The sequence below is a fragment of the Centroberyx affinis genome, unplaced genomic scaffold (genome assembly GCF_046629955.1).
Source record: "Centroberyx affinis isolate AG114_WGS23_722 - 3 ecotype Tasmania unplaced genomic scaffold, CSIRO-AGI_Caff_v1 ptg001159l_1, whole genome shotgun sequence".
Taxonomy (NCBI): domain Eukaryota; kingdom Metazoa; phylum Chordata; class Actinopteri; order Beryciformes; family Berycidae; genus Centroberyx; species Centroberyx affinis.
This window is the reverse complement of record NW_027279691.1, coordinates 65,001-89,044: the sequence shown is the minus strand read 5'-3', so window position 1 is coordinate 89,044 and position 24,044 is coordinate 65,001. Positions and strand designations below refer to the sequence as shown.

General features: G+C 43.2%; 1 protein-coding gene across 1 annotated transcript in view; it reads left to right on the top strand.

Moving 5' to 3' along the window:
* Positions 1-24,044, top strand: part of LOC139648099 (extracellular serine/threonine protein kinase FAM20C-like) — a 45,022-nt gene that overhangs the window by 3,661 nt on the left and 17,317 nt on the right. Inside the window, exon 3 of the mRNA XM_071524165.1 lies at positions 2,961-3,039. Within this exon, the coding sequence (XP_071380266.1) occupies positions 2,961-3,039 (79 nt within the window). The remainder of the gene's footprint in view (positions 1-2,960; positions 3,040-24,044) is intronic.

The window sequence follows — 24,044 nt, the reverse complement described above, 5'->3', positions numbered from 1 at the left end:
CAAAAATAAAAAAAAGAGAAAAAGTTAAATTATATGTTAAGGTGCAAAAGTGCAATAAAAAATGTCTCCTGAAACCATTACAAATGATTATGATCACAATATTTAGCAACATTTTCAGGATTATCATTTTTGCCATAATTTGGTTTACTCTTGTGTCTATTTGTGCAGTGTGAGTTCTAAAAATAGACTCAGCATCAGGCCTATTAAAGCCTTCCCCACCAACTCATTGATATTAGTCCCTCCATCACTCCCAGGCAGCCTGCAATCATTCATGCTACACAGCTCAGCCCGTACTTTGGTAGTGTGTGTGTGTGCGTGTTTTGTGTATCCCACTGTTTACAATGTACCATCCATCAATCAAGAGCTTCTGTGCCCAGAGACACCTATAAAAACGCTGTCTGTCTGCACAGGCAATTCAAAATCCAGGGGTGTGTGTGTGCGTGTGTGTGTGTGCGTGTGTGTGTGTGTGTGTGTGTGTGTGTGCACATCAGACTCTACGTGCCCCCTAGTTTGTGCATGGCCTTACCACTTATCTGTCTTACCAGAATTAGAAAACAGAGGCAATATTACTCTCTTCAACAAATCAGCATTTTCTCAGCTGATAGTGCTCTCTCTCTCTCTCTCTCTCTCTCTCTCTCTCTCTCTCTCTCTCTCTCTCTCGCTCTCTCTCTCTCTCTCTCTCTCTCTCTCTCTCTCTCTCTCTCTCTCTCTCTCTCTCTCTCTCTCTCTCTCTCTCTCTCTCTCTCTCTCTCTCTCTCTCTCTCTCTCTCTCTCGTCTTTGTCTGTCTCTCGCTCTCTCTGTTGGGGCAGGCAGTGGCCTTTTGTTCAGTCCTCAGTGAGACTCATAAATCATACATACAGTCCAGTGAGGTGGCACAGGTGAGAGCGGGATGGATTCATCATCATGGCACGCGAGGGAAATCTGATGGTGGCGGGGGAGGCCCGGAGCTTTCCTAAAGACCAGAGAAGGGGAAGATATACTGTAGAAGATTAGACACAGCGGCATCCATTAATTCACGGACGCTTAGCGAGACAGAGCAAGAGATAGATCGAGATACATCAATAGAGACATTGACACATTGCTACAGAGACAGATGTGCTTTAGGAGAATCAAAAGAACTGAATGTCTTGAAGGCACGCTGTTGAAGTTCACTCATGTTCAAGTCGTGTTCGATCGCATGTCAGCCTGGATACAATCCGGGGAAACAATCAGCCTAGCTTTGCTTTCACAAGGGATTACCTTTTGTAGTTTTCGATTAGAACTGAATTTTATAAACGGCCAGCACCAAGCAGAGAATTGAGGTCAGTTCCTCCTGGACTGTGGCTTATGACTACAAGGTCACAGCATTAACACATAGTTCAGTCGCAAGCAATCTCTCAAAGGTTTAAGGCATGTTGTATAGCTGTACAAAGTTTAAAGAGCAAAAGATAGATTACTTGGGGGCACTATCCACTTGACCTGCTTCAGCAAATCTGACAGCGGCACACGTGCGGGCATAATGCTCCCTCTGTGCTCCTGCCTGATGGCTTTTATTTCACTTAATATCCATCCTCCGTCGTAGAGAAAATGCAGCGACTCGAGGTCAAGTAGGTTGTACTTCGTGTAACAGTGTATGTAAAATCCAGACGCTTTTGAAAATGAGTCACTGTAAAAGGAGAGACTTGGCAGGGGAGAGTGAGACAAACTGAGAGAAAGGGGCAGTATAACAGAGAGAGTAAGAATAAAAGGATGACATATATACACATAAAGAGGAAGAAAAACAACAGAGAGAAAATGTGAGAGAGCTCTGAGAGAAACAGAGAGAGTCAATAAACACAAAAGACGGCTCTGAGCAGGGGGTAGAGTGCAGCCAGCAGGACAGGCAGCCAGCCAGGCAGCCAGCAAGCCAGTCAGTAAGTGGGTCCACTACAGGGGGCTTATGTTGATATTGGGGTTAGGCAGAAGCGCAGTGTTGTGTAATATGCTCAAGTTAATGCGCTGTAATAAATGGGCAAATCCCCTGAAAGCCTGTCCATTATGACAGAAACACAAGGCATTTAGACAGGCCCGGCGGCCCCTTTGTTCGAGAGAGAGGCAGGCAGAAAGCTCAGAGTGTGTCTGAATCAGCCTATGGGACACACCATGGATGTGACTGATAGCCAGAGACATGTGCCCTGCCTGCTCCGCCCGGGTATATGAGGTCGTTTTGGGGGACGGAGTGCATGAGCGTCAGGCCCTCCTGGGGGCGAGGTGGTTGTGGATAGTCTAATGTGCACAAGCAATCGGCGATAACGTGCACGCGCCATGCAGACTCGCACCGAAACATCTGGTCGGAATCAGGTCTGTCACGTAGCATGGGGTCAATTCACTTTTGATTCAATTCAGGAAATTAATATTCCTCAAACTTTTGATAGAAGATGATTTTCATCCCCGAAGCAAAGTGTATGAAACAATAAAGAGTGATTGCTCCATAATAAACAAATGAATTGTAATCTCAATGCACTGCGTGGATTGAAAGGAAAGTGACCTCTCTCACTCACTCACTCACTCGCTCACTCACTCACTCACTCACTCAATCCTGTGTCCTTCACCAAAGATACTCAAACACACATGCACGCTGCAGGCACACCCACCCACCCTGTTACACTCAACCAAATTGTCCACTTCCATGTTCAACCCTCCGTCAGTCCAGAAGTACGTAGCTGCAGTTGCCAGCAGATGCTTTCCATGCCAGCGCTTTCTCTCAGTCGTACCCAGCTCCTAACCGCCACAATTGCACTTTAATTATACACAGTGTCTGGCAAATTGGTCAGCAGATGTGATCGCTCTATTATGTGTTCATGCTAAATTGCATTTTTCCAAATTGCCAAACAGGTGTGTATATGTGCGAGCGTATGTGTGTGTATGTATTTGTGTGTGTGTCTTAAAGTGCTTGGAACAGTTAGATGCCGATCTAACTTCTCCCTTGTTTTCCTCGCAGCCATGAAGTCAGGAGGCACCCAGCTGAAGTTGATCATGACCTTCCAGAACTATGGACAAGCGTTGTTCAAGCCCATGAAGTAAGTACCACCGCAGCTGATTGCAGGATAGCCCAATTAAACTACATTTAGAGTTCAGCCTGCTCCACATCATCTGGGTGATGTTATCATTGTTATAATACCCTTGTTAAAACATCGAGACATAGAGTTTCTTTTACTCTGTTGAGTTCAGTGAATCTGCATTTTTTTTCCCCCCTCTCACATCGCTAACATCAAAAGACTGTTTGATACAGTCGGTTTAATGTGCTCCCACTTGTAATGTATATGTTTCAAGAGGGCTGCCGAAAAACTCATCCGAATAAGCGCCAGGCGCTGCCGCTCGCCGCGTCCGCATCTCGCGGTGCGTTTAGATCCACCGCTCTCCCCTCTGTGTGATCTTTTCTGGTGGGGAATCGACAGTCTGCTTTTTAATTAACATCAACAGGCTTATGTGTTAATTAAAATGAGCATTGAGCCATCGTGAAGATGTCTTCAGGGAGGCATATATGCTGGCAGAAGTGCACCACACATAAAAAAGAAATACCCACTCTCTAAGCCGTCTGAGTTCTGAGTTTTGCCCAGTGAATTCCCATGCCCACACGGATAAACAGTGTCCAGGCCAACTGGGCCGCGATCAGAAGTAATTGCTCAGGAGCCTGGTTTGATTGCTGTGAAATGTTGGAGGGGTTTTCTACATGAGAGCCTCAGTGGAGTGTGTTAGAGAGTATGTGTATGTGTGTGTGTGTGTGTGTGTGTGTGTAGGTGTGTGTGTCTGCATGCATACGCTTAAAGAACTGATGACGAAGGCTGTTTTGATGATACTTGCAAAAGCAGCAAAGTGTCATGTCTTGACAACCTGCAAAGGTATAGTGCGTGATGACGCCTTAATGCGAGCCAAACACATCACCATAGCAGCCAAACTCGCATTAGTGGGAGCAGGGAGTTACTTAGGGCCTGTGAGATCACCTTCAGCTTAAAAATGAATGATGAAATGTTGCCACTGAATATCTTTTCACTGCAGGGCTTGATTTATGAAGAGGCTGCAAAGTTTATCCACAAACATAGCATTGTTCAGAGTATGTTGCAACTGTTTGAATAATTCATTTTCCTGTGTCCTAACTTGGTATTTTATTTCGAGGTCAATCCGTGCCTGAATATTGCCTGTTTAGAACATGAAGCGTTGTTTACAAAATTAGCCTCGGAGTGTATGGTCCGGACTATGTGACTCTGAGCATCCAGCTTCCACACACGCAAACCTTCCAAGCCAACAGCCTCATCTCACGCAGCAGGCATAGTCGGCACAGTCATATCTAATAGAAACTGAAATTACTGTGTGTGTGTGTGTGTGTGTGTGTGTGTGTGTGTGTGTCAGACTGAATGACCATTAGACGGGACAAGCAATTCAGCCTGGTTCCAGGCGACATTTACAGTATATGCACATGCATATACTTGCATGTGCATATACATGTGTGTGCATATGATGGGAGGATGGGTCAAAGAAGAAGGAAAGGGAAGGTGGAGAGTTGTGGTCCGGCTTGGAGCCGCTGCTCAGGGCAACCTGTGGTCTTAAGAATGTGAGGGGAATGTCATGTATCATCAGCAGTCATGCAATGCCTTGTTACAGACATGTGCATGCAGTTTTCTCAAGCAGAGCCTAGATAATATAAGTCCCTTTGGAAGGGAGGTTGTGCCAACAAGTAAAATGTTTACATGACAAAAATACATTGAACGATCACAGAAACTCATCTTAAAAATATAAAACATATATGCACATGTTTTCAAAACTCCCTTTAAACTTAAATTTGTAGCTAGACTGGATTTTAGTTTCATACCTGGAATTCCAGTATTTCTGCACATGAAAAGTCAGAGCCGCATCGACCGGTCGGTGTCCAGTAACGACAACGAGGCTGCGGCACATGGGCCCGATCATCGCAGCTTGCAGCTTTAATATGATATTATTTTTCATTGCCACATTTTTCAACATTTTCAACAATACATGTTTGGTTAACTGTTGATAGATGGAAGTCTCATGTTCAGAGTTGTGAGGTTGGAGGAGTAGAAAAGGTGATATGTGCAATTATTTATTTATTTTTTTTACAAAACTTTAATAATAGTGTAATTTAGATTTTAACAAGACTTAACAATTTAACCAGTGAACCTAAAACAATACATGTAAAAAAGTGATTTTCCAGTGATTTTACTGAGCCATGAGTAGAGAGAATTCTTTCTCAGATGCTGTTAGAAAGCTGTTTTGACTTTAATTATATGTCAGTTTCTGAATTACATGTTACAGATTCCCGCAGCTCCTTATTTAGACTGTCACAATTTCTCACAACTCCTTATTTTGACTGTCACAATCATCTGTCACCAGTGTTTACAGACATTGTACCAAAGTCCTCAATTCAGAAATGCAAAAATATCATTTCGTTGTGAGAAAGAATGTAGAAAATCAAATCATCTTTGTTCTACTTTTTTTTTAAAAGCAGATCATGAGATCTACGTTTCTATGGTGGCACTGATGTGTCTCACTTTTATTTCAGGAATTTTGGTGCATTATGGGTGCAGTAGTTCAGAGCGCTGCTGTGTTATATTGTTTTTCTTCACCTGTCCCATTGTGCAGCATCAAGTGATGCTTCAAAGAGGCTTTGATGTTTAGGGCCTCCTTTGAGCCTAATGCAAATCTGTATACTGGCATGGGCCAGGAGACTGCACAAGCTGACAGCTTGCCAGACACCTCCACCCTCTATTTCTCTGTAGAGCTCAGAGAAAAAGTTTGGAGTTTCTTTTTATCTGTCTGACTGACAAATATGATTGTTTTCACTGATTTAAAGTGGGCGCCCACAGCAGGGTAGAAGATGCTTATTTAGTTTTTCAAAGCGCAATTTGGTAAAGTGTAGTAGTTCACAATGAATCTCACACACATACTCTCTCTCAAAAGCGATCTCCTCTGATTTTTGTGTTAGTCAAATGGTTTGTGATTTATTCCCTCGAATCTTTCAGTCCCAAACATTTTATCTGGCAATCTAACAGTTGCTTACAATTGCATGCGTGTGTGAATAGGACTACAATTGTGGATATTGAAAGTGATGTTTTAGGATGGTCATCTATTCAAAACTGAATTTCACTACACTTATTATAATGCCTTGGCTACCCAAGACTGTAAAGTGCTGTCACAATGGCAAAATCTTTCCGTTGGTACCAATACCAGTCCAGGTATCATGACATTTCATTTTAAAATGATACCACAGAAAAACAAAACAAAAACAAAAAAAACCAACTTGTAATTAATATTTCAGAATTTTCTAGAATGTTTTAGATTTTGTTCATAAAATAATCATTGACAATACTTTTGAAAAAGGGGGAAATTAAACTACAAAAAGAGTTTCCATATTTTGACATATTTTGCTGTAATGCAGCATCCCTTGCTCTCACATATAGCTGCAAAGCACTATGCATGGTCATTCGAAATGGACATGCTTTCAAGTCAGAGCAGGATTATCTGGTAAAATTAAACTCCATCTGTGTGTAAACAAAGATTTTGCATTCATGAGTGTGAATTTTATGCAAGCTAACAAAAATAAGTATGATGTGAGACATAAAATAGATTACGGGTTCTGGAAAAACTTGGAAGTTACGACAGGAATAGCAGATGGCCATGAGAGAGGGTCAAAGGCTGTAGAAGAAGGAAGAGACAGCATTGATAAAGAAGGACAGATGAGAGGCAGAGATAGGCCAGAGGCTGGGGGAGCGGTTAGCACTGCCAACCTGTCAAGGAGCCGGCTCTGCCAGCTGGAGCCGGGGTACAGGTCTCTATCAGGCCTCCATGCCTCATGCCTGCTTGTCTGTCTGGCTCACATCCCTGATGTCCATCCCCCCCAGCCTTGCCAAGGACCTGGCTGTGGTACACCAAACCATAATGTTCATGTCATACTAATTGGATTTGTCAGTTGGGGGCCGGGGTACGGGGGGGTTGTGACAACACTCAGATATGCAAAGGAAAAAAATCTTTTAGTTTCTCCATCACACACTGTGTGACAAGCCTGTCGCCACTCCCCTCCCTTTGATTTTGCTGATAGTCTCTGAGTTCAAAATGGTTTATGCATTGCGTAAATAACAGAAATGGCTTTGATTCTCCTTGTGTGTTGTGAACATTCCCCGTTCCTCCCGAGAGCTGTCATGTCAGCACACAGGGTTCATTACATGTAAACACGTGTGCTAGGAACATATATAGGGCACACATGCCCGTCCTTGCACCATGTTTATGTACCGTGGGGAACCAAGATATGTCCTCCCCTCATATCTCATCTGCATGAACTCAATCAGTTTTGACAAGCTCGGGCTCTTAGCGCTAGCTAAGCCAGTGGGATTGGCTATGTAGCCTCTTAGCTGCAACACCCAAGAGGCTGCTTGGTTTTTATCGTCCACAGGCTGTTTCATAACCACAAGTCCATTGCAGGACTCATCATATCTACCATGCCCCAATTGCGTTTTGACTGACATTCCTCCATGGATCCCCTCAGTAGATGTGGAATCCGATTAGGACTGAAGCCATCTAATGTCCTCTGGAGAGCTCTCCTCCCTGCTCTGGTTATTGATCTGATCATGAAAGATTGATGATTGTATTATTGATCTATGTATATTACTGTAAAGTGCAAGAGGAAATCCTGCGGCTCATAAACCGTCTTTGATGGCCTGTGGATTTGATGGTGAGTTTGATGCTGGAGACTTCTTCACATACTGTCTACAAATCTCTGCTCTTTACAAGAACTACCGTTTGATCTTCATCAAACCATCAACCACAGAGATCCGAGAACTGTATGCCCAGATCACAATCATGTTTTCGCTTGGCTTGAAAAGATAATAAGCACCTGTGGACCAAATCACAATAAAGAAAATAAAAGTAAAATCCTTCCTTAAAGGATAACGCTGGTGTTTTTTAATGCATTTCTTACCGTCAACAAATCCTATGAAAATAACAAAATCAACAAAGTGTTTGCTCTACATCCCACGTACTGTTTTTAGCCTTCAACCCGGAAGTCATTGGCTCCAATTGTAAGCTAAAAACCTTGAAATACAGCTCACAAAGACATAGTTTCAATTTTAAAAATCGCTAACTGTTAAAAGTCAGGCTATTGTAGTTATTACCAGTAGTTATTATCAAATTCAAATGGGAACAAATTCTTCATTACGGACTATTTTCGGTGCTACGGAACTACTTTCTTGAGATCGCAAACATGTTTATGGTCGGCTTATTAAGTTGCTTGAGGAAAAAGTCTGCCGGCCCGGTGTATCGCAATGATTAAATATGCTGCCCAGAGCAACAGCATGGCTCTCTGGCGTGTTTTTAATAGTTTTTTTAATACAATGGACATGGACGAGACTTGTTGGCAAAACAAAATCATTGCTGATTTTGTTATTTTCATAGGATTTGTTGACGGTAAGCAATGCATTAAAAAACACCAGCCTTATCCTTTAAAGCATCTCAGTCCATTTGTTATGTCTTTCAAGAGTATGCAGTCTCTCACACAGGTTCTCTGTCAGGCTTGATCATTAATAGAAACTATGATTGAAACCCAAAAAGGGGAGAAGGATCATTGCCTCCTATCATGTAGAAAAGCCAAACCCCAGCTACAGAACATCCATCCGGATCCACACCTATCCCATTGTTAAAAACCTGCACGACAACCAGAAATGTGAAGGGAAAGTGTCATTTCATGGATAAATGCCGCATGCCTATGGGCACACACGCATGCACAAACACACACGCACACTGTACATAAACACTTATATGTACTGTTTACATGCAGGAACATGCACTGCGCGCGCACACACACAAACCCCTCTAAAATTCCCTCCTCTGAATTCACCACCACAGCACAGATCTTTTCTCACGTCTCACGCCTGACATTTCACGTTGAAAAAAAAATGATAGTTGAGAAGCAATCCTTTCTGTTTTTTCCTTTTCTTTGGGAGTCACTTGAATTAACAGTATTTCTTTAAAGGGCTCCCCGGAGGACCATAAGAGCACCGTTGACTCTCATAAGTTGGACACACTTTTGAGAGGTGCTGCCTGAGCTCATCTTTGGGTGTGTGTATAGATATGCGTGTCAGAGCGGATGGAGCATGTTACTACAGACAGCTGTTCACACAGCTGCAGCTCACTCACACACACACACACACACACACACACACACACGCACACACATAGACTGACACACAGACACACACATAGGCTGCACTGTGGGGGTTACGGAGTTCGTGTACCCTCCATCACCTAGCGCTGGTGAAGGAAAATCTGAAAGCAGCCAGCCAAGTCCCAGCTGTAACCACTCACTCACAGAAATGGGTATATCACACAGAGGGTGGTGACTGTGAACTCACACACTTTCCCTGCACACACAATAGAAAACTAGCTCCCTCACTCCAGATCATTCACCGTTTCACACTTCCCTAATGATTTTTACTGTGACGATTTAAAAAGCCTAAAAGCGCGTAAAAAGACTTTAAATGTGATGAAACGGCACATCGTTTTACATTCACATTAACATCATAGTCCTATATAAAACCTGCACGATTTTTTTTTTTTTTTTTTCAGTGACGATTTTCACCTTGATCTTGCACATAAAAGCCTACCAATCAGCTGAAACGCCACATCTTTCTGCACGCCGACAGGTTATGTAAACTTTGGCTGCACCAGATTGTCGCTTCATCAGCTTTCCCATTGAACAGAGAACTCAACGACCCAACGCTTGGCAGAGTGAGACTCCTCAGGTTTTCAGCAGCCCCTGCTGTGCTGCCCTGGCATCGGGGCGGTCTCTCAGTTGTCACATCGACTCCACTCACACATCACGTAGGCACACAGGCCCCATCATCTGCCAGAAAGAGAAGCGAGCTGTTCAGGACGTCATGCAATTCTGTCTGGCCTAGCCGTTGAAATCAGTGGCCAATCTCTAAAGAACAGGCGTTTGTTCGCATGAGGGCAGAGATAGAGGAGACGGTGAACAGTTAGATTGGATTTTTAAATGTAGTGTGTGTGTGCGTGTGTGTGCACGTGTGTGCGTGTGTGCATGTTCATGTATGTCGGCAGGTATACTCTTATATATGCGTATTCATCTGTGCATGTGTGCCTGCATGTGTGTGTGCTGGTAAGTTGTTTGTGATTTTCTTTGTAGAAGTGTGTGCATGTGTGTGTGATAACATGGTGTTCATGTGTCAGTGTTACTGTGTGTGTGTGTGTGTGTGTGTGTGTGTGTGTGTGTACCACTCTGTATCTGGTTTTCCATATTTGTAGTGCTATAAGTTCCAATCTTTGGGGGTGTCTGTAGGTGCTCACCCAGTGGGAGAGAGAGAGAGTGAGAGAGTGAGAGAGAGAGAGAGAGAGAGAGAGAGAGACTGCTCAGTGATATAGAAAAAGGGCAAGAGGAGAGAAAGAGGAGAGAAATTGAAAAAAGGTGGGAAAATTATATAGGAGCGAGAGATATTGTGAAAAAAGTGTGTGTGCAATACAATATGTGTTTGATAGAAGGAGATAAAAATACAGAGTGATAGACATTGATTTTGTTAAGAAAGAGTGCAATCCTTGTTGCCTAGTGCATGTTGACACTGGTGTAAGGCTGTTGTTAATGTGCATGTGCAATTGCATGTGCTAAGAAGAGCACTCTTTCATGAAATGAGTTTAATGTGGCCAAGAGCGAATGATCCACTGTGTGTTGTGTTTTGGGAGCCAGGGAAAGGACAGATACAGAGAAACACACAAGGCACAGATAACATCTTGTGTCAAACATTATATGCCCTATTTTTTCCCTCTCTCTTCAACATTTTATTCTCTCTCACTCTCACATGCACACACACACACACACACACGTTCTGGTGTCAGGCATTCAGGACATCTGTTTCCCATGCAGCTTTGTACTTGCAGCCAGCCAGCCAGTCAGAAAGGGCCAGGGCCAGCGGCACTTCTTTAGGCTCTGGGCACTACTGGCTCTCTCCTCAGGTCTTCAAGAAAAACCCCTAGTTTAATTTGGTTTTTGAGCTGATCTAAATGTGGCTGAGGATTGCTCCTCTTAAACAGCGTCTTTTTCCTGTCCTCCTCTTTCATCCTCTGCTGATCTCTCTCTCTCTCCTCGCCCCCTTTATTCATTCTGTCAAGGAGGTTTGTAGTCCAACCTCAGGCTGATACTGTAGCAGTGTCAACAGTCTCAACCTGGCTTTCTGGCTTGTATTAACGTTATGATATATGTTTTTTTCTTCACCCTTCTCATTTCCTCTCTGACTTTTCTCCTTTCACACATCCATATAGACGAACCCCCGTTAATGAAATTCTCTTTCTAAAGATCTCTCAGCTCCACACTCTGATGTGGCATATCAAAAGCTGTGTGTTGTTTTTTGCATCTGTTTGATCTTGAATTTCTGCATATGCTTGTATCTGTGTGTGTGTGTGTGTGTGTGTGTGTGTGTGTGTCCAGAGTAGTGAGTGTGGAGGCTGTGTAGTGTTGACCCAGGTTGTGGAATGACCTGGTTAGTCAGTGTGATGCTTTAAAATAGTCATGTAGCCAGCCATATTCACTGGCTTGTCACAACGGACTACTCATCAGCACACACACACACACACACACTATACAAATAAGTACCACTAGCTTGCTGTGTAACTATACTTGATTTTGAGAGTATGATAGTCATTAAGTCTATAACAACTTTCTGAATTTCAGTGTGTAATCTTCTGATTTAATTGGCAGATGCGAGTCATTTGGTGTGTGTTCTATTTATTACATCATTATTTCTTGTCAGTAAAGTTTGTGTTTGGGTGTGGCCGCACATTTGGGTGTTCTGCAATCTGTGATTTAAAATCAATCACATCTGTCACAACTGCTACCACTGATACATTTCTATTTCATTTGTTGGATGTACTCCAAAGGAGATTTTTTTCATGCTCCTCTCTCTCTCTCTCTATCTCTCTCTCTCTCTCTCTCTCTCTCTCTCTCTCTCTCTATTTCTTTCACTTTTGTCTGATATGTCTGTGTTTCAGTTCGGCAGTCTATTCTTGACTCGGGAGGTCGGCAGTGTAGCTTCATCTGGCGCTGAACGTGTCCGTGTGTCATCTCAAATCTCAAAGAACTTTCCTGACAGGCACACACACTCAAACAGAGACACTAAAAAAAAACTGCCTTATTTTAGACTCCCAAGCCTTAAACTCCCCTTACACACACACACACACACACACACACACATACTTCACATAAAGACAGTCTCTTATGAATGTTTTACTAGGTCAACTCCTGTGGAAGTGGCGTTTTTCATCACCGTCCCTCTTCCCCTCTCTCTCTCTCTCTCTCTCTCTCTCTCTCTCTCTCTCTCTCTCTCTCTCTCTCTCTCTCTCTCTCTCCTTCTCTCTCTCTCTTTCTCCCCGCCTCCCTTTCATGCTCCTTTTTGGACTTGTTTGTTTGATTCGCTGAGGCGGTACTAATCCTAAGCTTGTCCCTCGCCTCCGTTCAGAGCCTCTCTGCTCTGTATTTTTAGATTCTCTTTCGTTCTCTCTCTGTCTAACAAGTGTTTATGCACTCACAGTGCAATGTTGCAGAGCCATGGGTCCCCTCATTGCAATGTGATTACAGGCCAACTGAGCTGCTGGAGATGATACTATGAGTGATGTGTGCTTCTCTGTTTTCGTATGTGTGTGTGTGTGCGTGTGTGTGTGTGACATGTAAAGGTTAACCAAATAGTTTTAGGGGGCAAGAGCGTACACTATGGCTGCACCAGTACAACCCTAGACATTTGTGTGTGCGTGTGTGTGTGTGTGTGTGTGTGTGAATGTGCGTGTGTGTGTGTGACATATTCCAGCCAAATTCACACCTCAGCATAGTATCTTGATGAGACATGATGAGATTCATGTTGTTTTTAGATGTTTTGTGTGTGTACTTTATCATGCTGAACAAATTGGCCTAAGGTGTTCAAGTTCTATCAAGGCAAAAAGAATCAAAGCCCCATATGCCAAAAATGGTAGGACTGGGATTGCCATTTATTGCCCAATGCATTCTAATGTAGACCATGTATTTCTAATGCATATCATGCATGCTTATGCTTGTGTACGTGGTTGCATGCGTGCATGTGTGCATATGTGCATGTGTGTGTGTTTGTAAGCGAAGCAGATTCTTATGCAACCCTGCGATTGGGACATGAGGGCGAGATGGGTCACCAGCTTGCGTCATTTGTGTGTGCCTTAAGCGATGTGGTGGTTTGGGGTTTTCAGAACAGGTTTGCCACAATCATTTGAGGAGAGACATAGGCTGCTGGAAAGATAAAGATTCGATGACTAGATCAAAAAGCCTGTTTATTCTTTCAACCAACAGGTTTGGTGCTGGTATTTCAGTCACAGGTAGTTGGTGTGTTGTGTATGTGTGTGTTTGCATTCGTGTTCATGTGTGTGGGTGTCTGCATGGAAACCTGTGTATCTGCATGCCTGTGCACAAGCTGCTCCTGTTACACCACATCCAAGTGATTCGCGTTTTCACAGTTGAGCGCGCGTCTCCCTCTGATTCTTGGCCTTGTCTTTGTTACAGCTTTGCCTGGTATGTGGTTCAGCCATCCTATCATATCATTACAGTCTAAATTACTGTATGGGGGATTTCCTAACCTTCCCGCTAGGAATGCCTCTGCCACACTTTGTCTGGAATGCTGAAAAGTCCTCTACCTCTAAGAGATGAATTCTAGACATCCCAAATGAGCATTTCATTTTATGAGGCAAGGAAGCGGGCCAAACCTTGACTTATGGTGAGGCAGTGCCTGCTCAAAGTACACAAAATATCCCAGGTGGGTTATCTCAAATAAGCACTCTGAAACGCTGCATTTAACCAAGGGGAATTCTCAAAGCCTAATTGTCATATAAGTGCTTTGGTAAATCTAATATATGTGATTAAGACTTGGCATTTTAGCAATTTGTCATGACAAGGTGGAAATCAAGCTGCAGTGTATGACTTAAAATCTTGCTAATGGTCCTGGTATCTTCTAAATTCCAGTCTGTCTGTGAAGGTATAATGAGGATAATTGTTTGGGCTTAGACAAGAGGAAGGTCCCTGTTTTTTTTTACAGTGCTCTGAAAATGACTGAGTGTACTTGCCTAGTTCTTGCTTTGTCACTAAATCAACTGGTGGCCCTCAACAATAGGACCACACGCACTGCACCACCCCTTACAACTCAACTCAGTCATTAGATAATGACTGAGTTTGAATTAATGACCTTTCCCAGGTAGATCTATCACAGTCAACCTGAATGTCTCTCCAAGCTGGATGAATGAAACAACAGTTCTTGGACAGAGAGAAAGAGAGAGGGCATTGTGGCTCTGTAACTTGGGCCTTTTGTGATAGCACGCACAGAGGTTAATACGTCCATTGTGGGCCAGGCCCGTGCTTGTCTAAGCCTATCCCGTGCAAGGTGGCAATTAGGCTGTGTGTGACTCCCCTGTCCCCCCAACAGAGGCCCAGGAGAGGGGGAGGAAAATGCGATCATTGTCTACCAATTAAACCAGAGAAGGCCCCCCCCCCTTCGTCTTCATTGTCAGGGCAGGATGTAGGAGGGGCCGCGGTGTCCAGGTCTGGTATCACCGGACCAGGGAGGCCGGAACCTGATCCAGGGGTTTGCCTTGCCATCCCACCCTCCCTCTTGCGGCCCTGGGCAGCAGGGAAACAGACAGAGGAGCCTCTGTGCTGGAGGTACAGGGAGACTCTCAGTCACTACTCCTGCTGCTGGGAAGGTTGTTCACAAAAGGAGTGCTAGTGGGACTGAAGAGATATGGAAAGGCACAGATGGACGTGTTTGTGTGTGTGTGTGTGTGTGTGTGTGTGTGTGTGTGTGTGTGTGTGTGTGTGTGTGTATGTGTGTGTGTCTGTTACGCATGTGTTACCTCTTCTTGTCTTCATTTTAATGTTGTTATGTTAGTTATAAGCAAAGGGTAGAAAAAGTTCCTCGATGAATGATGTATGTCTACAGTAATACTAAAGGTTTTCATGCCTCATGTTATGTTGCTGGACCAATAATAGTGCAGAGAAATACTGAGAATATCTTGCTTGGATTCTTGGCTTTTTATATGTAAAGCAATGCTTCATTTCCTTTCCTTTACTTGAGAGCATCACTTAGTGCAAGAGAAAATGTGGCGTGACGCATCTTTAGATAGATATCTTCGATAGATATGTACAGGAATCTTTTTTTGGCTCTATTTAGTGTGAAGACATCTTTTGTTCCATCCTTAGTTTTGTCACATAGAAATTAACTCCATATATCCTCCAGTGTATTGGACTCACTCCAGCCCACTTAGCTCTTACACAAGGATAAATGCAACCCTTGGAACTGTTTTTCCAGTGGTTTCACCACTTCCTCCTCCACCGCCGTCACCCACTCACGACCACAATGACATCTCTCAGCCACCACTTAGCCCCTGATAGATGGTTTCTATTTAGGAAACAGCATCTGACCACAAACCACCGAGCACAACAAGATCGTTGACAGGTCTAAATAGAAAAGTTCAACTATGGGAGAAACGCGGCACAAGCACCCATGCCTCGGTGTGGGGACCTCGACCGCAAAATAACTTTCTGGAAAGACTCTTTTGATTGCTTTCTTTTTGGTCGGGTTATCAAAGTTTTGAGTTTGATGCAGTTAGGCTTCACTCGGTGCTGTGCAATCCATTTTGGAGTGGTGAGGAAAAGCGCTGTTGAAAATAACTGACAGCCAGCTAAAATTGAGCTGTTATTCCTCCGTGGTGAACGTGGTGATGGATGAACGCAGCACAGGAGCTTGTAACTTCTAGCCCTGAACAGAATAGGTTGAGGCGACTACCAAAAAGCTTCTCAGGTAATTAATAAACACATTCATTATGGGGCTAAAGAAAAAGACAGCACCACTAAATCAAACGCTATTCTGTCATCAGTCATGCGCCGCCGGTAGATGGCATTTTAACGAGCCTCACGTTGGACTAATTAGGGGAAAATGGTAAGCGCTACCAAGCCTGTCAAGCAGTTCGGGCCTGTTGTTGTTGCTTAAACTCTTCAGAGAGAGTCAAAAATAAACGACCGCCAAGTTTCTCGCTGTAGTGGCCTGTAGTGTGTGCATGTGTGTGTGTGTGTGTGTTTGCGTCTAACATTGTTTTTCTGCTTTTGTGGTGTGTCCAGGTTCAGTTTAAGTAGACACAGATGGACAGGGGAGCGACAGGCCAGCAGCCGGGGTATTCTGGGGGAAGTGAAAGCAGGAGAGGGAGGAAAGCAGGAGGGAGAGAGCGAAAAAGAGAGAGAAGGAAAGTGAAGATGTGCTTCTGTGTTTGTGGTCTTACTTGGCTGACGGGTTTATACCCGGGGAGCCTGAAGGTGGTAGGGTCATCCGCACCGAATGGTGCATCAGGAAGGGCAGAGAGAGATAGGGAAATAATTTTGGGAGAGGGCAGGATCTCACCTGCATTCACACCAGAGACATTTGCCCTTTCCCAACTGCAGCAGCTGATATCATTATCAAACATGCTTTTGTACTGTGTGTGTGTGTGTGTGTGTGTGTGTGCGTGTGTGCGTGTGCGTGTTGTACGATGTTAAGAAGTCCAAATTTCTCATCATTGGGTCAAGATAATAGGATTTTTTTTGGATGAGTCACCTCAAGATATGCACCCCCGCAGATGAGCGAAGATAATGGATGTCCAAAATGCTTACTCACGATCCAATTAACTACTCTTGGCTCAAACCATACAGACGCACTCCATGTCCCATCGGGGGGTGGGGTGGGGGTGAGCCAGGGGAGGGCGGGGGGTATCTGGAAAATAAATGCTTCCCAGGATTTAACATATTTGCTCTAATTGGTGTGCGCTGTTCGGCAACTACTTAGCGCTAATCAAATAAATTCTTAATGGCTTGTACCACAGGGCTAGTTTTGGGAAAGGACCTTTTTGCAGAACCTCTCACTAAAGATTCTTTGATCAAATTCCAGCAGAGATGATTTATGCAATTTTGGCATGTAGTTCAAGCTCCCCTTTCTCAGCACTCGTTCTGGCCCAGTCATCAGCCAATTTCCACTTGGGGAACCTGCTTTGAATTTTACCCCAAGAGGGGAACATGATATCAGATTAAAATCCATGTTTGTTTTTTGTTCTTTGTTTTTTTTTTACAGGTTAGAGATTTCTTGCCTTTTTTTGGAGCCTTTTACGACCCCAAGATTTATGACTAAGAATTAAAAGCATGCAACAATGCTAGAGAAATAACACTGATCCGGCTTTGTAAGCGTTCTAACTTAAGACATGACAACATTATACTAAATGGTCCTATTCACCCTCTCATCTCTGATGGCAGTAGAATGCATGGAAAGTAAAGGAAAAATAGAAAAATGAAAGGGAAAAAAGAGCTTCAGATTGAGAGGAGATAGCCTTGTTTTCTGTATCTTACCCACAATCCTCTTTGGTCTGTGAGGAGAGACTACTTTTCGCTAGCCCTGCAGTTTAGTGACATGCTCGCATGGGGATTTTTTTTTCTCTCTCGTCAGCCTCAGCTTGCATGTCATGCTGAATACCAAGGCTTGTTACTCAGTCCCTGTGAGATGGAGGCTCATGGTAATGCCCATTGATTTTGTGTGCAGGCAGAAACACAAACTTGTGCACACACAGACACAGGGAAAGTGCTCAAGATCCCTATTGATGCTAAGAGGCTGAAAGCTATCCAGCTTGTTTTCATTATGGATGCGATTTAGGTCTTTGTGCACTTTGCTGATCCTTTGTTGCCTCTCTAAGATCAGTGTCAAGGCGGATGACATCTTTTTACTTTCTTCCCACATTATTCATCTTAAATATGGCTTTTGGTGGTTTGAAGCATTAGTCCCTTGCCACCCTTTGCTTGCTCTCTCTCTCTCTGTCTCTCTCTCCCAACTTCTCTCCCCCTCAGTCACTCTCCTTCCCTCCATTCCTCATCCACCCTCTGGAGCTATGAGGGATGGAGACAACTGGTAGGGGCTTTCTGGTGGAATTTGCTGGTGGAAAACCTTTAGAGGAATTATGCCTCCCTGTCTGGGTGCATTAGTTCCTTCCTCCACAGCAAGGATGCTGTTTTCCACAGACAGCTTTTGGGGGGTGAGCGGATGGGCACAACAATCCTCATGGCATTCTGCCATTCCCAGCGTATCCACATCGCTATTTCATTATAGTATCCCTCATTTCATGGTGGATTGTCTGTGTTGCGGATGTATGGCATAGCCGTCAAAGTCTTGGAGACTTTGTTGGGCCGGGTGGTTTTATATGTGAACCAGTTGAATGTAGTAGTCCTACTTTGGCTGGCTCTGAACACTATATGCACAACATACAAATGACTCTTCATGAAGAAAAAATATATAAGGGAAAACTAGACAGAAACAGTCAGTATACGGTGTCACTATATACTCTCATCCACATTTTGAAGCATATTGTTCTAAATATCCCCAAGCTTGTGCATTCTGATATCTAATCACGTTGACCTAAGAATACCCTTGTTGGGATGTTTGTGTATGTTCTGCATAATTCATAGTTCATATTCTGTGACAATGCCTATTATGAATTTCCTCCCCTGTGAAGGATTGCCTCAGAGTACTGCCATTGAAAATGTTTAATCCTCTATGGTTGGATATGTAAATATGATGAAGTGTGGCTCTGTGTTACTGGAACACTCCTGATTGTTAAGGATAAACCAGTGTGTCTTTTGTTTGTTGTGGGTGATAGTGTGGGGGAGAGAGAGAAAGAGAAGAGAGAGAGACCATACAGCAGGACCTGTTCCATCCTTCGAGTACATAATCCCCTCGGTGAACACACGCACGCACGCACGCACGAGAACAACAAAAGCAGTGCTATTCCAGTGTGTGAACTTAAATTCACACTACTGTTAACTGCACTACCAAAACCCATACTGCTATCGAGATTAAGAGCAACAGATGACAATTCATTTCCATGTCTTTGCATATTCATCATCACCTCCTGCTCTTTGCTCTGTTGCTGTTGCCACACATAGGAAAACAATTTGCAGAATTTCCAGCTAATGCCATCCAAAAACAAATCTATTCCAAAATGATGGTGGATTATGAATTATGTAAAGGGCGCCGGTAGATGTAAGATGTGATCGGCACGGCTCAGCGGACTATCATTTTGACTCTATCATTCTTAGAGCCAGCAAACGAGACAGACAGAAGTGAGCCCATGTGAAATGACTGTGTTTATATAGAGTGCAGAACTGGGGAGGGGGGGATTATGCTCACTCAGGCCGATTCAGTTTTCAGCGTCATTGTCGCCGAAGGGAGTGTTTGTGTTGCTAACTAATAAAGCACAGTCAACAGACAGCAGTGTAGCCCACAATGGCGGCAACACACTTATCACACAGAGATTATACAATCAGTGTGTGAAATATTCATGATGGAGGAGAGAGAGAGAGGTCACATAGGGTGAGATATTTATGATAAGGAATTAAACATCACATCTGTTATTAAAGGGCAAAGATTTTAATATTCATAATCAGATTGACTCAAATAATCAAATCAGATCATGTTTTTTGGCAACTGCTGTTGCTGTGATAGAAAAAAAAAGCATCCCATTGATGTTAAGCCGTCATAATGTCACATTGACTGTATTCTGGCCTATTTTCTGATTAATCTCAGTCAATAAAATGCAGCTGAGTCATGAAACATTTACTCTATTGATATCAGAAAGCTGGCATTTGGAAGCACAGTTTCTACTGAAAGTCACTAGTGAATATGCTTATCAAGCAATACGCACAACATTTATTTTGACATGGAAAAGCACTAATGCATTCACCAAAATGTGGCTTTGTGAAAATGAGAAATACGCAGCGATACTAATAAGATTCCAGTCTTTTCATACATATTCCAAGAGCGCTCATGACTCAGGGGAGCCCGTTAAGATGATTGTAGGGAAGGATCCCAAAAGCCCAGATATAATTCTGCAGCTTTGAGTCAGGTCTGCATAGTGATTCCAGGTCTTTAAACACCGTGCTCTATGGAGAGATAAGCCCAGGGGAACACGGCTGAATATGCCATGCCAGTCAATTAAGGCCAGGAAAAAAAAAGAGAGACGGCTCAGGAAATAGCTCTAAGAGCAATGTGGAGCAAAGTGGAGCAGAGTAGATACAGTAACAAAGGTACACTGAGGGTTACGTCACTTGTTCAGCAATATGACAGAAATGCAGTTAGACCTGTGTGAGTGGCACTTTTGGTAAACACAGTCATAAAGTCAGATAATATATATATAGGAAACTGAATGTCATATACACACAAACGCACGTTTACCCCGGTTGATGTTGAAGTTTCGCAGGTTGTGAAGCCTACAGTCTCACTCCCTGATGCTTGGTACTAACTGTGTTCTACAGTATGTAATGTTTTTTTGTTTCCTAGACCCTGTGTAGTCTGGTTAGCTAAATTGTTCACTACTGAGGGCAATTAGCAAACAGGAGGGCTTCCCAGGCCCATAAGCCCTGGCCTTATCGCCCTCATATACAGACAGGGACTCCCAAAGCAACTCTCTCTCTCTCTCTCTCTCACTCTCTCTAACCTCCCCCTCAACAAACACACACACTTTAGCATAAAGAGGTTCTGAGGGGTCTGTCATCTGTCTCAAGAGTTGCCAGAGAGGTCTGCTGGTCACAGATAGTGACCTAGCCCACAGCTATGTAGCTTCCCTCAAAGCCATATATTTAGATTCCAGATTCAAGGTTTCTGCCTGCAGCTTTTATGAGGAGAGGACAGACAGCCAAGAGAGAGAGTGAAAGAACTGGAGGTAACAGAGGAAAGGGAAAGAAATGAGATAAACTGAGAGAAAGAGATAATTGACAGATGGAGAGGAGAACATGCTCTATATGGCTGTAAGAGAGGCGGTCAGTGATACTTTGTTATAGTCAGATTACTTTTTTGTGGTAACTAGTAACTGTTTTCAGTTCTTGTAATCCATTATTAGTTACATTTTTGTTACAAATTTTAAAAAAAAGTAGAAAAAAGTGAAAATCCCGCAGCATCTGGTGCAGACAACATGCTACTAATTGAAAAAACACAATCTCAGTATGCTTGATATAAATGAGACTGGCTTTTATGAACAGAGCAATAGTATAATGATCAACAACACATTTGGTAACTTTGTAATGTAACTAGTTTTTTCTTAAGGTAAGTAAAAAAGTAATTCATTACCTTTAACAGTAACTTTCCCCAACACTGCCAGAGACCCTATTAGTCTTTCACACACACGCACGCACGCACACACACACACACACACACACACACACTCACACAAACACACACACACACACACACACACACACACACACGTGCACATACTCTTTTAATTCAGCAGCACAATGACCTCCAGTCATCTCTACTCTGAACATCTCCAGTTCAATAACAGCACTGTTGTTTGTACAGCCTTGTAGTTTACTGTCTTGTCTAGTAAGGACAAATAACTGCGTTCATAAAATTACCGTAGTAGCTATTACCGTGATGGAGTCAAATTACTGCTGCCCTGTTGTAAGCAGTGACGAAGTGACAGCCAATGAAATGAAAACATTTTAAAATCCAATGGTGCCATGTTCAAGACTTTGCAATACGTCAAAGAAGGTCACAGAAACAGTCAAATTGAACCAATACTCTTTATTCATCAGTTAGAAAACGTACTATCTGCCAGTGGATTTTATGTTTAATCCCTAATATCTTCCATATTGGCATTATGTTATAATGACAAGTGAACAGAGAAATTTCCTTCAGGGATCAACACAACTACACATAATTGATTTCTGACACATTATCATATAACATATAATTATCAGTATGTACAGTATTCTGCACTGTAATTTTAATGACTCAGCATTATATCTACAGATCATCAATCGAACCAACAAGACTCCCAAGGCACCCTGTTGTAACAAAAGATCAATCTATAAGATATTTGCACTTCTAAACTTGCGGGTATACTTCATGGAGAGGCAAGCATTTTAGATGATAATCTTGCTCAGTCTTGGAATTCCTCACTCTCCCCCCAATCTCATCAGTATCTAATAACTTTGAAAATGAGGCACCGGCTGAGGCCATCATCTGTCTTCTTCAAGTCAAGCCCTTTCTCCAACGTTATTATCATAATATCGCCCATACTGCTTCCTACACATGCAAATAACTCGCTCTATCCTCCTGGCAGTGTCTCACCCTGTGTGTTGAAAATAGCTGAGGCCAGAACACAACTTGTGTAACATTGATTTGAAATTCAATCTAGACAGCTACCTAGGGGCCCTGGGCCGATCCTCAGATCCCTCTCCGATACCGACGCTGGTGGATGTGAGAAAGAAGTACGTGTGGAAGAAAATAGAGCGGCATAAGCAGGCACGGAGTCAGGAATACAGACATATATCCACACACACCGGTATGTCGAGTCTGCAGATACTTTGTGGTGTACGGGAAACACACGTGCAAACACACACACACACACACACACACACGCCTTGACAGTCTTTGACGATGTTCTCTGTGATACTTCTGCGTGTAGTGCGACTGACAGACAGGCACCCTCCGACACAAACCACCAGGCTGAAGAGGTCTTATCTCGCCCTTTTTTATCCAGCCATCCATCCTTCCACCCGTCTATCACTTTGAGGGATGTTGTGACGACTCCACAAGGTGCGATTTGCCAGGGAGCATCCTGAATATATCACAGCTCCACCAAAGGCTCTCGTACACACACCAAAGACGTTTCACTGGCTCTTTGTAGAGTATCCACTCCACAATAAATAAGGCGCACAGGACTGGAATCTATTTGAGAACATAATGAACGTCAAGAGGGAGGAAAAGGGGGATGTATATTTTGGTGAAATCTGTTTGTAAAGCGACGTAATCCGAGTTTATTTTTTGCCGTGATGAAAGTGGAGGAGTGGTGAGGAGGAGAGAAGAGGAGGTGAGTGGTGTGTAGGGGTGAATGGGGGAGGAGGAGGGGAGAGGAGAGGAGAGCAAAGGGGGAATGGCAAAGATGGGACATGGAAGAGATGAAGTGAGAAGACTACAAAGGGAGAAAACTGGAGGAGAAAACAAGAGTGGAGGAGTGAAGCGGCTGGATACTTAATAATTGGTGTTAAGTAGGGTCAGGCTGGCGAGAGGGAATTTCATTTGGCAGCACAGTAACCAAATAGATTTGGCAAATCAAAGCAGGTTAGGGACCCTCTAAGCAGGTCTAAGCGGAATATTCTTAAGTGTCTTTCTCTCTATCTTTTTTGCTCTGTCTTCCATGCTTGATATACAGGAAGCAGTTTGCTGTTAGGGTTAGCTGTATGCAGCTATTTCCCTCTGCTTTGTGCTCATATTACTCTTTTACTGTTATGCTTCAGCGACCATGCAACGCCACAGTTTGCATGTAGGATTAGATCAATATGAGTTTTTGAAGGCCGGTACCAATATTTTTAGACTGAAGTTGACATCTGATATTTTGTGCCGATGATCTTTTTTGGGTTTTTTTATCGTCTTTTTATTGAGAGCAAGGTAGTAGTAACAGACAACATGACACATATAAAAACAACATGTTTGTAGGTGTGCTCCTTAATTTGTGTTGCTTTGTTTACCATGTTCGGGCCTGCATGCTCGTTTCTGTTTTTGTTTATGTATGTTGCAAAATTCAGAATAAAAAACCTTTGAACTAAAACAACATGTTTTACAATTTTTCAAAGAACACAATAATAACAACGCCCATCCCACCATCACATCCCACCAAATCCCTGATAGTGCATGATGTTCAATATCTTTAAATTTGACCTTCATACAAAGCAGTCAGTGTTTCCCCCAGAATTATGTTCTCTGCAGGGTGGACAAGCCTCTGAAATGGCATTTAGAACATCATTGGACACTAAACTCTCCATTGAAACCCATACAAATGAAATTCTTTCAGAATGTAATAAAATTTGGACAGAAAATAACATTTCATTGCAGGTTTTACAGACTTTTTATGTTGCTGTGGTGAGGGAGGAACCTCCATCATATCGGATGTCAAATCCAATTTATGTGTGTGTGTGTGTGTGTGTGTGTGTGTGTGT